Source organism: Physeter macrocephalus, chromosome 11, assembly GCF_002837175.3.
Source record: "Physeter macrocephalus isolate SW-GA chromosome 11, ASM283717v5, whole genome shotgun sequence".
Taxonomy (NCBI): Eukaryota; Metazoa; Chordata; class Mammalia; order Artiodactyla; family Physeteridae; genus Physeter; species Physeter macrocephalus.
The window spans coordinates 90,659,367-90,672,412 of NC_041224.1; the positions used below are offsets into that span (position 1 = coordinate 90,659,367).

General features: G+C 39.7%; 1 protein-coding gene across 1 annotated transcript in view; it reads right to left on the reverse strand.

Moving 5' to 3' along the window:
* Positions 1-7,461: 7,461 nt before the first annotated feature.
* The window catches only part of DUT (deoxyuridine triphosphatase), a 27,534-nt gene continuing 21,949 nt past the window's right edge, over positions 7,462-13,046 (reverse strand). The window contains exon 8 of the mRNA XM_055088249.1: positions 7,462-7,483. Within this exon, the coding sequence (XP_054944224.1) occupies positions 7,477-7,483 (7 nt within the window). The 3' untranslated portion in view covers positions 7,462-7,476. The remainder of the gene's footprint in view (positions 7,484-13,046) is intronic.

Sequence of the window (13,046 nt, forward strand, 5' to 3'; positions counted from 1 at the left end):
GTCTTTATTTTAAAGTCTATTTTGTCTGATATGAGAATTGCTACTCCACCTTTCTTTTGATTTCCATTTGCATGGAATATCTATTTCCATCCCCTCACTTTCAGTCTGTATGTGTCCCTAGGTCTGATGTGGGTCTCTTGTACACAGCATATATATGGGTCTTGTTTTTGTATCCATTCTATATCTTTTGGTGGGAGCATTTAATCCGTTTACATTTAAGGTAGTTATCGCTATGTATGTTCCTATTACCATTTTCTTAATTGTTTTGGGTTTGTTATTGTAGGTTTTTTCCTTCTCTTGTGTTTCGTGCTTAGAGAAATTCCTTTAGCATTTGTTGTAAAGCTGGTTTGGTGGTGCTGAATTCTCTTGGCTTTTGCTTGTCTGTAAATATTTTAATTTCTCCGTCGAATCCGAATGAGATCCTTGCTGGGTAGAGTAATCTTGGTTGTAGGTGTTTCCCTTTCATCACTTTAAATATGTCCTGCCACTCCCTTCTGGCTTGCAGAATTTCTGCTAGAAAGATTGGCTGTTAACTTTATGGGGATTCCCTTGTACGTTATTTGTTGTTTTCCCCTTGCTGCTTTTAATACTTTTTCTTTGTATTTAAGTTTTGATAGTTTGATAAATATGTGTCTTGGCATGTTTCTCCTTAAATTAATCCTGTATGGGACTCTCTGCACTTCCTGGACTTGACTGACTACTTCCTTTCCCATATTAGGGAAGTTTTCAACTATAATCTCTTCCAATATTTTCTCAGTCCCTTTCTTTTTCTGTTTTTCTTCTGGGAGCCGTATAATTCAAATGTTGGTGAGTTTAATATTGTCCCAGAGGTCTCTAAGACTGTCCTCAATTCTTTTCATCCTTTTTCCTTTATTCTGCTCTGCAGTAGTTATTTCCACTATTTTATCTTTCAGGTCACTTATATTTTTTTCTCCCTCAGTTATCTGCTATTGATTCCTTCTAGAGAATTTTAAATTTCATTTATTGTATTGTTCCTCATTGTTTTTTTGCTCTTTAGTTCTTCTAGGTCTTTGTTTTTTTTGTTGTTGTTGTGGGGATTCCCTTGTACGTTATTTGTTGTTTTCCCCTTGCTGCTTTTAATACTTTTTCTTTGTATTTAAGTTTTGATAGTTTGATAAATATGTGTCTTGGCATGTTTCTCCTTAAATTAATCCTGTATGGGACTCTCTGCACTTCCTGGACTTGACTGACTACTTCCTTTCCCATATTAGGGAAGTTTTCAACTATAATCTCTTCCAATATTTTCTCAGTCCCTTTCTTTTTCTGTTTTTCTTCTGGGAGCCGTATAATTCAAATGTTGGTGCGTTTAATATTGTCCCAGAGGTCTCTAAGACTGTCCTCCTCTCCCGTTGGGGAGCACAGGCTCTGGACGCACAGGCTCAGTGGCCATGGCTCACGGGCCTAGCCGCTCCGCGGCATGTGGGATCTTCCCGGACTGGGGCATGAACCCGTGTCCCCTACATTGGCAGGCGGACTCTCAACCACTGCGCCAGCAGGGAAGCCCCTAGGTCCTTGTTAACCGTGTTTTGTATTTTCTCCTTTCTATTTCCAAGATTTTGGATCATCTTTACTATCATTACTCTGAATTATTTTTCAGGTAGAGTGCCTATTTCCTCTTCATTTGTTTGGTCTGGTGGGTTTTTACCTTGCTCCTTCATGTGCTGTGTGTGTCTGTCTTCTCATTTCGCTTAACTTACTCTTTTGGAGGTCTCCTTTTCGCAGGCTGCAGGTTCATTGTTCCTGTTGTTTTGGTGTCTGCCCCCAGTGGGTAAGGTTGTTTCAGTGGGTTGTGTAGGCTTCCTGGTGGAGGGGACTGGTGCTGTGTTCTGTTGGATGAGGCTGGATCTTGTCTCTCTGGTGGATAGGACTGAGTCTGGTGGTGTGTTTTGGGGTGTCTGTGACCTTATTATGATTTTAGGCAGCCTCTCTGCTAATGGGTGGGGTTGTGTTCCTGTCTTGCTAGTTGTTTGGCATAGGGTGTCCAGCACTGCATCTTGCTGGTCATTGAGAGGAGCTGGGTCTAGCGTTGAGATGGAGATCTCTGGGAGAGCTTTCGCCATTTGATATTATGTGGAGTCAGGAGGTCTCTGGTGGACCAACATCCTGAACTTGGCTCTCCCACCTCAGAGGCACAGGCCTGACACCCAGCCAGAGAACCAAGACCCTGTCAGCCACACGGCTCAGAAGAAAAGGGAGAAAAAAAGAAAGAAAAAATAAATAAAGTTATTCAAATAAAAAATAATTATTAAAAACTAAAAAAATTAAAAAGTAATTTAAAAAAAAGAAAGAAGAGAGCCACCTAAGCAGAAAACAGATCTACCAATGACAAGAAGCACTAAAAAGTATACTAAAAAAAAAAAAAACTGGACAGACAGAACCCTAGGACAAATGTTAAAAGCAAATCTATTCAGACAAAATCACACAAAGAAGCATACACATACACACTCACAAAAAGAGAAAAAGGAAAAAATATATATATATTGTTGCTCCCAAAGTCCACTGCCTCAATTTTGGGATGATTCGTTGTCTATTCAGGTATTCCAGAGATGCAGGGTACATCAAGTTCATTGTGGAGATTTAATCCATTGCTTCTGAGGCTGCTGGGAGAGATTTCCCTTTCTCTCCTTGTTCGCACAGCTCCTGGGGTTCAGCTTTGGATTTGGCCCCTCCTTTGCGTATAGATCGCCTGAGGGTGTCTGTTCTTCACGCAGACAGGACGGGGTTAAAGTAGCAGCTGATTAGCGGGCTCTGGCTCACTCAGGCTGCCAGGAGGGAGGGGTACAGAATGCAGGGCGAGCCTACGGCAGCAGAGGCCAGAGTGACATTGCAGCAGCCTGAGGCGCGCCGTGTGTTCTCCCGGGGAAGAGAGAGTGTGGATCCTGTGGTCCTGGATCACAGGACCCTGGCAGTGGTGGGCTGCACCAGCTCCTGGGAGGGGAGGTGTGGATAGTGACCTGTGCTTGCACACGGGCTTCTTGGTGGCTGCAGCAGCAGCCTTAGCATTTCATGCCCATTTCTGGTGTCCATGCTGATAGCTGCAGCTCACGCCCATCTCTGGAGCTTGTTTAGGCAGTGCTCCAAATCCCCTCTCCTCGTGCACCCCAAAACAATGGTCTCTTGCCTCTTAGGCAGTTCCAGACTTTTTCCCTGACTCCCTCCCGGCTAGCTGTGGCGCACTAGCCCCCTTCAGGCTTTGTTCACACCACCAACCCCGGTCCTCTCCCTGGGATGCAACCGAATCCCAAGCCTCAGCCCCCAGGCCCCGCCCGCCCCAGCGGGTGAGCAGACAAGCCTCTCGGGCTGGTGAGTGCTGGTCGGCACCGATCCTCTGTGCGGGAATCTCTCCGCTTTGCCCTCCGCACCCCTGTTGCTGTGCTCTCCTCCGCGGCTCCGAAGCTTCCCCCCTCCACCACCCACAGTCACCGCCCGTGAAGGGGCTTCTAGTGTGTGGAAACCTTTCCTCCTTCACAGCTCCCTCCCACTGGTGCAGGTCCCGTCCCTATTCTTTTGTCTCTGTTTTTTCTATTTTATTTTGCCCTACCCAGCTATGTGGGGAGTTTCTTGCCTTTTAGGAAGTCTGAGGTCTTCTGCCAGTGTTCGGTAGGTGTTCTATAAGAGTTGTTCCACATGAAGATGTACTTTTGATCCCCCTTCAGGCTTTGTTCACACCACCAACCCCGGTCCTCTCCCTGGGATGCAACCGAATCCCGAGCCTCAGCCCCCAGGCCCCGCCCGCCCCAGCGGGTGAGCAGACAAGCCTTTCGGGCTGGTGAGTGCTGGTCGGCACCGATCCTCTGTGCGGGAATCTCTCCGCTTTGCCCTCCGCAACCCTGTTGCTGTGCTCTCCTCCGCGGCTCCGAAGCTTCCCCCCTCCACCACCCACAGTCACCGCCCGCGAAGGGGCTTCTAGTGTGTGGAAACCTTTCCTCCTTCACAGCTGCCTCCCACTGGTGCAGGTCCCGTCCCTATTCTTTTGTCTCTGTTTTTTCTATTTTATTTTGCCCTACCCAGCTATGTGGGGAGTTTCTTGCCTTTTAGGAAGTCTGAGGTCTTCTGCCAGTGTTCGGTAGGTGTTCTATAAGAGTTGTTCCACATGAAGATGTACTTTTGATGTATTTGTGGGGAGGAAAGTGATCTCCACGTCTTACTCTTCCGCCATCTTGAACATCTCCCCCAAGTTCATTGACTTTTGTGTTTGTATTTAAAGTGATAGTACTAATCGGAAACCAAATTCAAGATGTATTTTCAGGTGCTTCAGTGGCATAGCAAATTTGACCCTGAACACTCAATTCTTTGCAAGGTTCTCATCAGACAAATATGACAGATGATATAAAAATGGCCGAAGTTTGTAAAGACATAATTGGCTTTATAATAATGATTATGATAGTAGATCTTATTAAATAAACACTTACTAGGGACTAGGTTCTATCTAAGCATTTTGCCAATAGGGTTTACTTACTCTTCCACAAAAAAGTAACATAGGCAGTATAATTTCTCCCATTTTACCAGAAGAGGATACTGAAGCACAGAGAGGCTAATTAACTTGCCCAAATCCACAGCTAGTAAGTGGTGGAGCTAAGGTTTGAACCCAGGCAGTTTGGTTTCAAAGCCCATAGCCACAACTACTTTACAGTAGAGCTAAGACTGCTAAGAACTTATGGGTTTATTCTAGATTTTCATCTTTTTTACTTGAAGGATGTTTCTTTAAAACATGCTGGTTTTTAATTTTTTAAATACTTTTCATTTTATGTCATATTAAAGCTTTATATTAAAAAGTGAAAAAGATGATAAATCAGTTTCTAGTACTGTACTTCTTTTTTATTTCTATAAAAGGAAAACAATAAAATAGTGCTTTGGACTACAGTATAGGAAAGCATATGTGTGTGGTATAAATGCAATAAATCTTGATAATACTATTTAAATCTCTTTAGATTCAGCTCTGGAAAAAAAGGAATGCCTAATGACAATGAACAATAGAGGGAAGTTTGATGACAAGTTTAAGACAATCTTAAATTGAGTTTATAGCTCTGTGTCTCAGACCTTTAAAGTATTCCAGATCAGGATGATGCATGTGTCTTTGCAGTCCTCAGTTTTTTCTTTGTTACTGCCTACTTCAGGCTCTTTATTAGAACAACATTTCTATACTAAAGATGAAAAACAGAACTGCTTGATGGCAGTATTTTTATCAAATTCCATCTACTTCAGATATTTAGGAAAATTTTTTTAGCTAAGACTTTCAGAAAATAACCAGAATTACTGCCATATGATTATAAAAACTTATTCTAAGACATTTTCAAATCAACCCAATCTACTATCTTCATGTTCCAATTACTTCTCAACGTTTCAAGACAAATATTTAGCAGTTGTCAGTCTTTAAAACTAGGAGATGTTCACCATGGTTTTTATTCTCATAATATGTACATTATTGAAAAATAAAAGATAAACTAAAAGACAGAGAAAATGCTATCAAATAGCCACCCTTAAAGAAAAGGTGGGGGAGACCCTTGGTTGAGACTTTTGATTTTGGTGGTTCTTATGTTATAGAATCCATTTGACAGCCATTTAGATCTGGATATATAAAATTAGGCAACTAAGATATTCCTTCTCTTATTACTTGGAATAGCAATACCTCCTCTGCCATTTAATATATGTTGGTTTGAAAAAATGTTTTTAAAAGTATGAATTATTTAGACAGAACAGAGTAAATAAAAGCACTACGTATTTGTATATCTAGGTCAATTTGAGGAACTGTGTAAGTTTAGTAGCAGAAAAATGTTCACTAAGTATTCACTGGTTTAATAATTTTAGTAATTTAGTAAAAAATCTCTCCTTAATTATTAGTTTTGAAATTTGGGGAATAAATATGCTGATAATTCTTTTGCAACTCTAACGTAGCAGCAGGACCGTTTTTAAGATTGGGACCCTATGAGGTACTAAAGCAAGCATTCACTTCTCTCACACTTGAGGTCACAAATTTTTGCAAGTCAAAAATGTTGAGCATGCCAAAAATATCATGCTGCACACTACCAAATAAAAGAACACTGTTATTCTTACAAGGAAAGGTTTGACAAGACAGGAAATAGGCAGGGTCAGAGAAGTTTACTTAATACTGAGTCTTATTTAACCATCGTGAAGCCAAAATACAATGACAGTTTAGAAAAAAATAAACAAATAGCTGTTACACAAAACAAAACCCCGGGATACATGGTCTCTACTGGAACTGATTATTAGATTTTTAGCAAATACAGGAAGTGGATAACCCCAGAGAACCCTCACAAAATTTCTAGACATCTTCCCCATTTACTTTTGTCACATGCGCTTCACTGAGACAATGTGGATTAAAGTAGTTTTAATTTGTGGGTAGAAATTTGAACAAAGAAAAATTGATCTTAACATGCTGCAAAATAACTTAATTAAAGGGCAATCATTTTAAAAGTTGCATTCTCCTAAAAATGGGGAGGGAAGAGAAAGAAAAAAGAAAATGGAAGATAGGAAAAATCTAGCTGTTCATTACAATTTTCCATTTTTTGTTTAAACACAGCAGGAGGGCAAAGCTGCTGGCTTCTCTTCATCCTTGCAAATGCCAGGAGGGATTATGCAAACCCTACAACCACCCAAATCTTATTTAAAGTTATAATCATTGTTCTCATTTAATGACTTTCGCCTGCTTTCACTCAAATATTGCTGCATCTTGTTTTCTGCCAGTTTGGACCCACTGGGAGTCGTTGATTCGTAATTGCAGATAAACCTTTTTTTAAAAAAGAAACATGCTACCTTTACAAAAAGCAAACATCAAGTGACATCTAGTGGATGTTTGAATATCATTTTCTAAGGCCTCTGAATAGCAATATTCTCAACAATATATTATCTTAATATTGCTTATAATTTATGTTTCTCAGCTAGAGCCTCTGTCTTCCTAAAACAGAAAGACAAGTTATCAGATAGAAAAGTTGTCATCTTCTTTTCTCAAAGAAAATTTCTCTTTCCATTAGTATGTGAATAATAATTCTCAGGATAAAGCACCCTGGAAATAACTCATCTGCAACTCATGCTATAAGTGAAAAAAAGGTTACAGTATATCCAACGTTGGACATTTTTGAGCAATTATCAACTGTGTAGATGGTTCTTAAGAGACGATGGCACTTCGAGTCTCAAATTCCTTTTTATCTATAATCTTAAAGAGCACTATAAATCTAGCAAATCTATATTTAGTCCAAATATTGTCCCTATTTTCCTTGAGAATGCTGTGGGAGAATTATGCAAGTATTTAGGTCCACTTTCCATAACCTTTGGTAATTTTTGCTGGTTCACCACAAGTTAATGAAAACAGTGACTTAATCAGAGTCACACAAAAAGCTGTTGAAAATTTAATTGATTGGATTGCTGAACAGTTCCTCTCCAGAGATTTCATGTGTCTGAAAGGCTTCATGGAGAATAAATCCCTTGCATTGATGTCTAGAGACTGCATTTGTAAAAGAGACAGAAAGGGAAATTATTGACTGAGAAATTGAAAGATGGCGTTTAAATTTAGTATTTTCTTTCTTTCAAGGAAAGGAAACTTGGAATATGCAACTGTAACCCAAATGCCAGCTGTCTGGTTGTCCCCAAGTCTTCCAGTCTTTTAGAGTTGCTCTTCATTTTAATAATAAAACACACACACACACACACACACACACACACACACACACACACACACACACAGCCCTGCATGAAGCCATTCTCTGACTTCCTGCAGAAAATCTATCATCCCTTTCCCCCCTGCATTCCCCTAATAATTTCAAGAATTCTTGGGAGCTCTGCTTATTCTTAATCTCAGCTCTGCATCAAGCTTAATACTACTGTCTTATTCTTTATCCACTTCAGCCCAGATGCAAACTATTTTTTGCTTTTTGCCCCCGCTCCAAAGTGACACTTAAGCAATGTGTGTAGTCAACTTTATTGAAGTTTGGGTAATAGGAGGGAAGCTAAAGCACAGACGGCTCAGTAAACAGATTAAAATGTAATCTATGCAGTGATACTATGTCTGGGCTTTGTTTCAAAATAATTCATTGGGGTTGGGGATGGGGGAATAGGTGGAGACACAGAAGAAACAAAATCAGCTAAGAGCTGATAATTGTTGAAGTTGAGTGATGAGTACATGGGATTCCTCATACTACAAATTCTACTCTTGTACATGATTGAAATTTGTATAATAGCGATTTGAGAGAGTAAGTTCCTTCGTCATCCCTGATGCAGGAAATTTCTCTGATTTCCAGTCCCTTCTCCAATTAGCCTCCTACCACATTTTGGGACCCCCTCCCAGAACTTCTGAGTCTCACTGCCTCTCCTCCTTCTCAGGCTGCCCAAGCAAGCCTTGAGCTCTGGACACACTCTAATACTGGGGGAGCCCAGCAGAATGGTTTGCTGACTCCCTAAAAATTCAAGAAACCAGTTTTCACCCTAAGAGGAATTTTGCCCTTGCTTTACAAAGTAACATCAGGTAAAACTAGCATAACACCTGGAGTGTATAGAATTTTTTTAAAAGTTAGTTCTCTTCCTTTTGTTATTTGTATTTTAATTGAAGTTCTGACAATTGATTCTAACAAAAGTTAATATAGATAGTATATCAGGACAAAGCAGCTAAAAGATGATATTCTGTACCTACAAACAAGTCTTGGAGAGAAATAACAAGTAAACTGTGGCAAAAGGGTAATTATTTTTGCCTTTTAACAAAAGATGTTCAATGCAGACGTTGTGTCATACATAAATAAAACTATCTTTAAAAATAATTTTTTTTTTTTGCTACTCAATTATATTGCAGTAGCCAAGTGCTAGGCAACTATCACAGTAGGCTCATCAGAGGTGCATGGGAGGCCTGAGGAGTCTGAACCCTTCCCCCAGCCATGAACTTGGTGAGGGGGGAGAGGGAGGTACACCACTGGCTCCCAGCTCCTGATGGTGATTAGCCCAGTCTCTCTCCTATCTTAGCATCAATTAGCAACCGCTCCTTTCGCTTTGTCTACTTTGGCCTAGAAAAAGGAAAGCTTTGCTTAGTGCAGGTCTGAAGTCAGCTGAGATTAATGTTCAACCCCCCCAAAAATGTGTGCTTACAAAAAGAGGAAATGAAGTCATGTAAGGAAAAAGACTTTTCACACTTTTCACAAAATACATGTACAGGAAGGATAAGAGAATTCACTCTGGATGATTATGCTAATAATGCAAAGGTGGAAATTGTGCCTGTTGGTCCCCTTTTAATATTCCCAAGAGGAAGGAAAGGGATTCAGAGATTTGGGGACAGGGAGGGAGCCACTGGCCAAAGGCCTCTGAGCAAGGGACTCAAAAAAGTGGGCGTGTTACCATTGGCATGTGCCATTGTCCCCAAACACATGCGAGACAATGTCAGCACTCATTTCTGGCTCTGAATTGAAAAACACACTTCCTCTTCTTCTGCCAGCACCATTTTCCCTCCTCCTCACCCCTGGAGTCTGACACAGTTTCCATTCCGAGGAGACCCGGTAAAGACTCCAAGGAGACTGGGTAACACATTCCAGTGAAAGAGCTGGCAGACAGCGTGAGACAGCACGGGGATAAGTTTAGGCTGACATGAATTAGGAAGCATTTTTAAGTTACCCTTTGAAGTTTTTATTGCCTTATCATCAAACGGCTCCTCTTCTTTGGCTGTATATTGATTTTTCTGACTGAAAAAGCGTTTCATCTCTTCTATGATCATCAAACACAGTCTCAGTCAACGGGCACCTTCTTTTTTCTGAACCGTATTATTGCACATATCATGGAATTATCCTACACTCCCCATCTGACAGGACCCCCATACAGCATTAGTCTCTTTCTAATGTTGTTTTCCCTGTCATGCCCAACAATATAATGTTTACATTCCAAACATATAGCTGCAGGGATCATATCATTATTTGCCTTTGCTCTAGTCAAGGTCTATTTTATGAGAGCTTACTGTCATTTGTCCTGATCTATGCTACTGTCTGTCAAAACATCACCTCTGAAATTGCCTGCTTCCCTAAGATGCCAGAAAAAAAATATTTCATGTCAACTAAAAATTAAGTCTTTATAAATCCCACAGAGGTTTCTAAATGGGGCCACCCTTGGGATTTTATTTTTCTTTAAGTATAATGCACTTTCCAATAGTCAAAGTGATTGGACTTGAAAAGTATTTTTGTCATATTTCCCCTCTAGCCCCTGGCACATCAGAAAACAGTCACAAAAAGTTTGCTTCTTTTTTATCTGCTTGTACAATGTGTGATGACAGGGCCAACCTCATATTTGGTTCAGTGTTCACACCTGAGTGGAAAGTTGGGTTAACGTCTTTCCTGAGTAGAGAAGGGGTATGAGACCCTTAATCAGGAACCTGGAAACTAGCCCTACAACTGCTGTGGTTTGGTTGGTTTCATGACCCCAAACACATAGCCTCCTTTAGGCTCAGGCAATTCATTTGTTATCTAACAATGTCTTAGGTCAGCTTGAAAGATGCAGTCCCTATTTTGTTCTTACAGTTTCTCACTGTCATTTCCATCCATCTTTCCTTTGCCATCCTCTGTGCTCATTAGCTGGCTATTTTGGTGATGGCTTCTTAACCTCATTGTCGCAGACATCAGATTAATATCAATTCCTGAAGCTCAGCTCTGGTGATGTTTCTCTTTTCCCCAAACTCTTCCATGGCTGGCCATTGCTTCCCTGGTGTTTAGGACCCTCCAGAGTGAACCTGCAACCGACAATTCCAGGATGCTTACCAGTGATTTTCTATATGTCCTTTACACTCCAGTCTGTTTGAACTTTCGTTTTGCCATTTTATGAATATGCCTTTTGTCTTCTTTGTATTTTCAAGGTATTTGGCCTACTGCAGAGATCTCTATATTTATCTTACTTCCCCTGCTAGATGGTAACATTCCTGAAGATAATTGTGACCATTTATTGACCAAATATTCTTTGCTATGGACTGTGTGAGATACTTTACATCCATCAACTCTAGATTTTCTAATAATGTAAGGTGGATATTACTATCTTGATTTTTCAGATGGGAAGATAGTGGTTAGATGATGTCCTCAAGGTCAGGTAGCTAGCATGTGACAGCTCATGTCTTAGTTGTTTCATGTATATCATCTAGAAAAACACTAAATTGAATGAATGATGATGCTGGCACTTGTTCAGCACACAGATGCTAGGCAATTACAAGTGTGAATAAATGAATGAATGACGGGATTTTATACCTTAAATTAGCCCCCTAACTTTAGATACTTGCCACCAGGTGGCAGTAGTTCGCCTCAGCCATACAGTCTGGTCGCAAGATTCACTAAATGGAATAAGAGAGCTGGAAGGGACCCTGGAGATTATCTGACGCGTTTGCCCTGTTTTATGCTAAGAAAATTGAGAATCCGTAAAGTTATTTTATTTACTCAACATCTTTTAGTTAGTGAAAGAGCGGAACTTAAACTTAGGTCTAAAATTCCCAAAGCAAGTGTTTTACCATTAGACCAACTTGTATATTTTTTCTTCAAAACTTATAATTTATAGTAATAATTTTCCCACTGAGTATTAAAATATTCAGTAAAATAGTAAATGTAATCAAAACTAAACAAATATATTTTATCATAAAGTTTTAAGTGTTTCCCTTAACCAAGTAATATAGTTTTCATGTTAAAAGATGTTAAGATATAGATAATGCAAAAAGGAAAAATACCAGCAATTCCAACAGCCAGAGATAATCATTATTTTGGAATATATTCTCCCAGAGGATTCTTTACTCATCTGTAAAACCCATTTTTAAAAATTAGGATCAAACCAAGACATAATTTAGTAATTTGTTAACTTTAATTTCTCTCTATAATCTTACTTTCATAAATAGTTACTTGACATTATCTTTAGGAGACCTCCTGGATCTTAAAAATTCTCCCAAATTAACCACGTTTAGTTGCTAGTAAAGGGAGACCATTTTTATATTTATTTATTTATTTAACATCTTTATTGGAGTATAACAATGGTATGTTAGTTTGTATTACAATGGTGTGTTAGTTTCTGCTTTATAACAACGTGAATCAGCTTTACATATACATATATCCCCATATCTCCTCCCTCTTGCGTCTCCCTCCCTCCCTCACTATCCCACCATTCTACGTGGTCACAAAACCCCCAGCTGATCTCCCTGTGCTATGCAGCTGCTTCTCATTAGCTATCTATTTTACATTTGGTAGTGTATATATGTCCATGCAACTCTCTCACTTCGTCCCAGCTTACAATTCCCCCTCCCCGTGTCCTCAAGTCCATTCTCTACATCTGCGTCTTTATTCTTATCCTGCCCCTAGGTTCTTCAGAACCATTATTTTTTTTCTTTACATTCCATATATATGTGTTAGCATACGGTATTTGTTTTTCTCTTTCTGACTTAACTTCACTCTGTATGACAGACTCTAGGTCCATCCACCTCACTAGAAATAAATCAATTTCGTTTCTTTTTATGGCTGGGAAATATTCCATTGTATATATGTGCCACATCTTCTTTATCCATTCATCTGTTGATGGACATTTAGGTTCCTTCCATGTCCTGGCTATTGTAAATAGAGCTACAATGAACATTGTGGTATATGACTCTTTTTGAATTATGGGTTGCTCAGGGTATATGGCCAGTAGTGGGATTGCTGGGTCGTATGGTAGCTCTATTTTTAGCTTTTTAAGGAACCCTCTGATTCTGAGGGTTGTCTTTTTGTCTTGATTATGGTTTTCTTTGCTGCACAAAAGCTTTTAAGTTTCATTAGGTCCCATTTGTTTATTTTTGTTTTTATTTCCATTTCTCTGGGAGGTGGGTCAAAAAGGATCTTGCTGTGATGTATGTCATAGAATGTTTTACCTATGTTTTCCTATTCCTAAGAGTTTAATAGTGTCTGGCCTTAAATTTAGGTCTTTAATCCATTTTGAGTTTATTTTTGTGTATTGTGTTAGGGAGTGTTCTAATTTCATTCTTTTACATGTAGCTGTCCAGTTTTCCCAGCACCACTTATTGAAGAGGCTGTCTTTTCTCCATT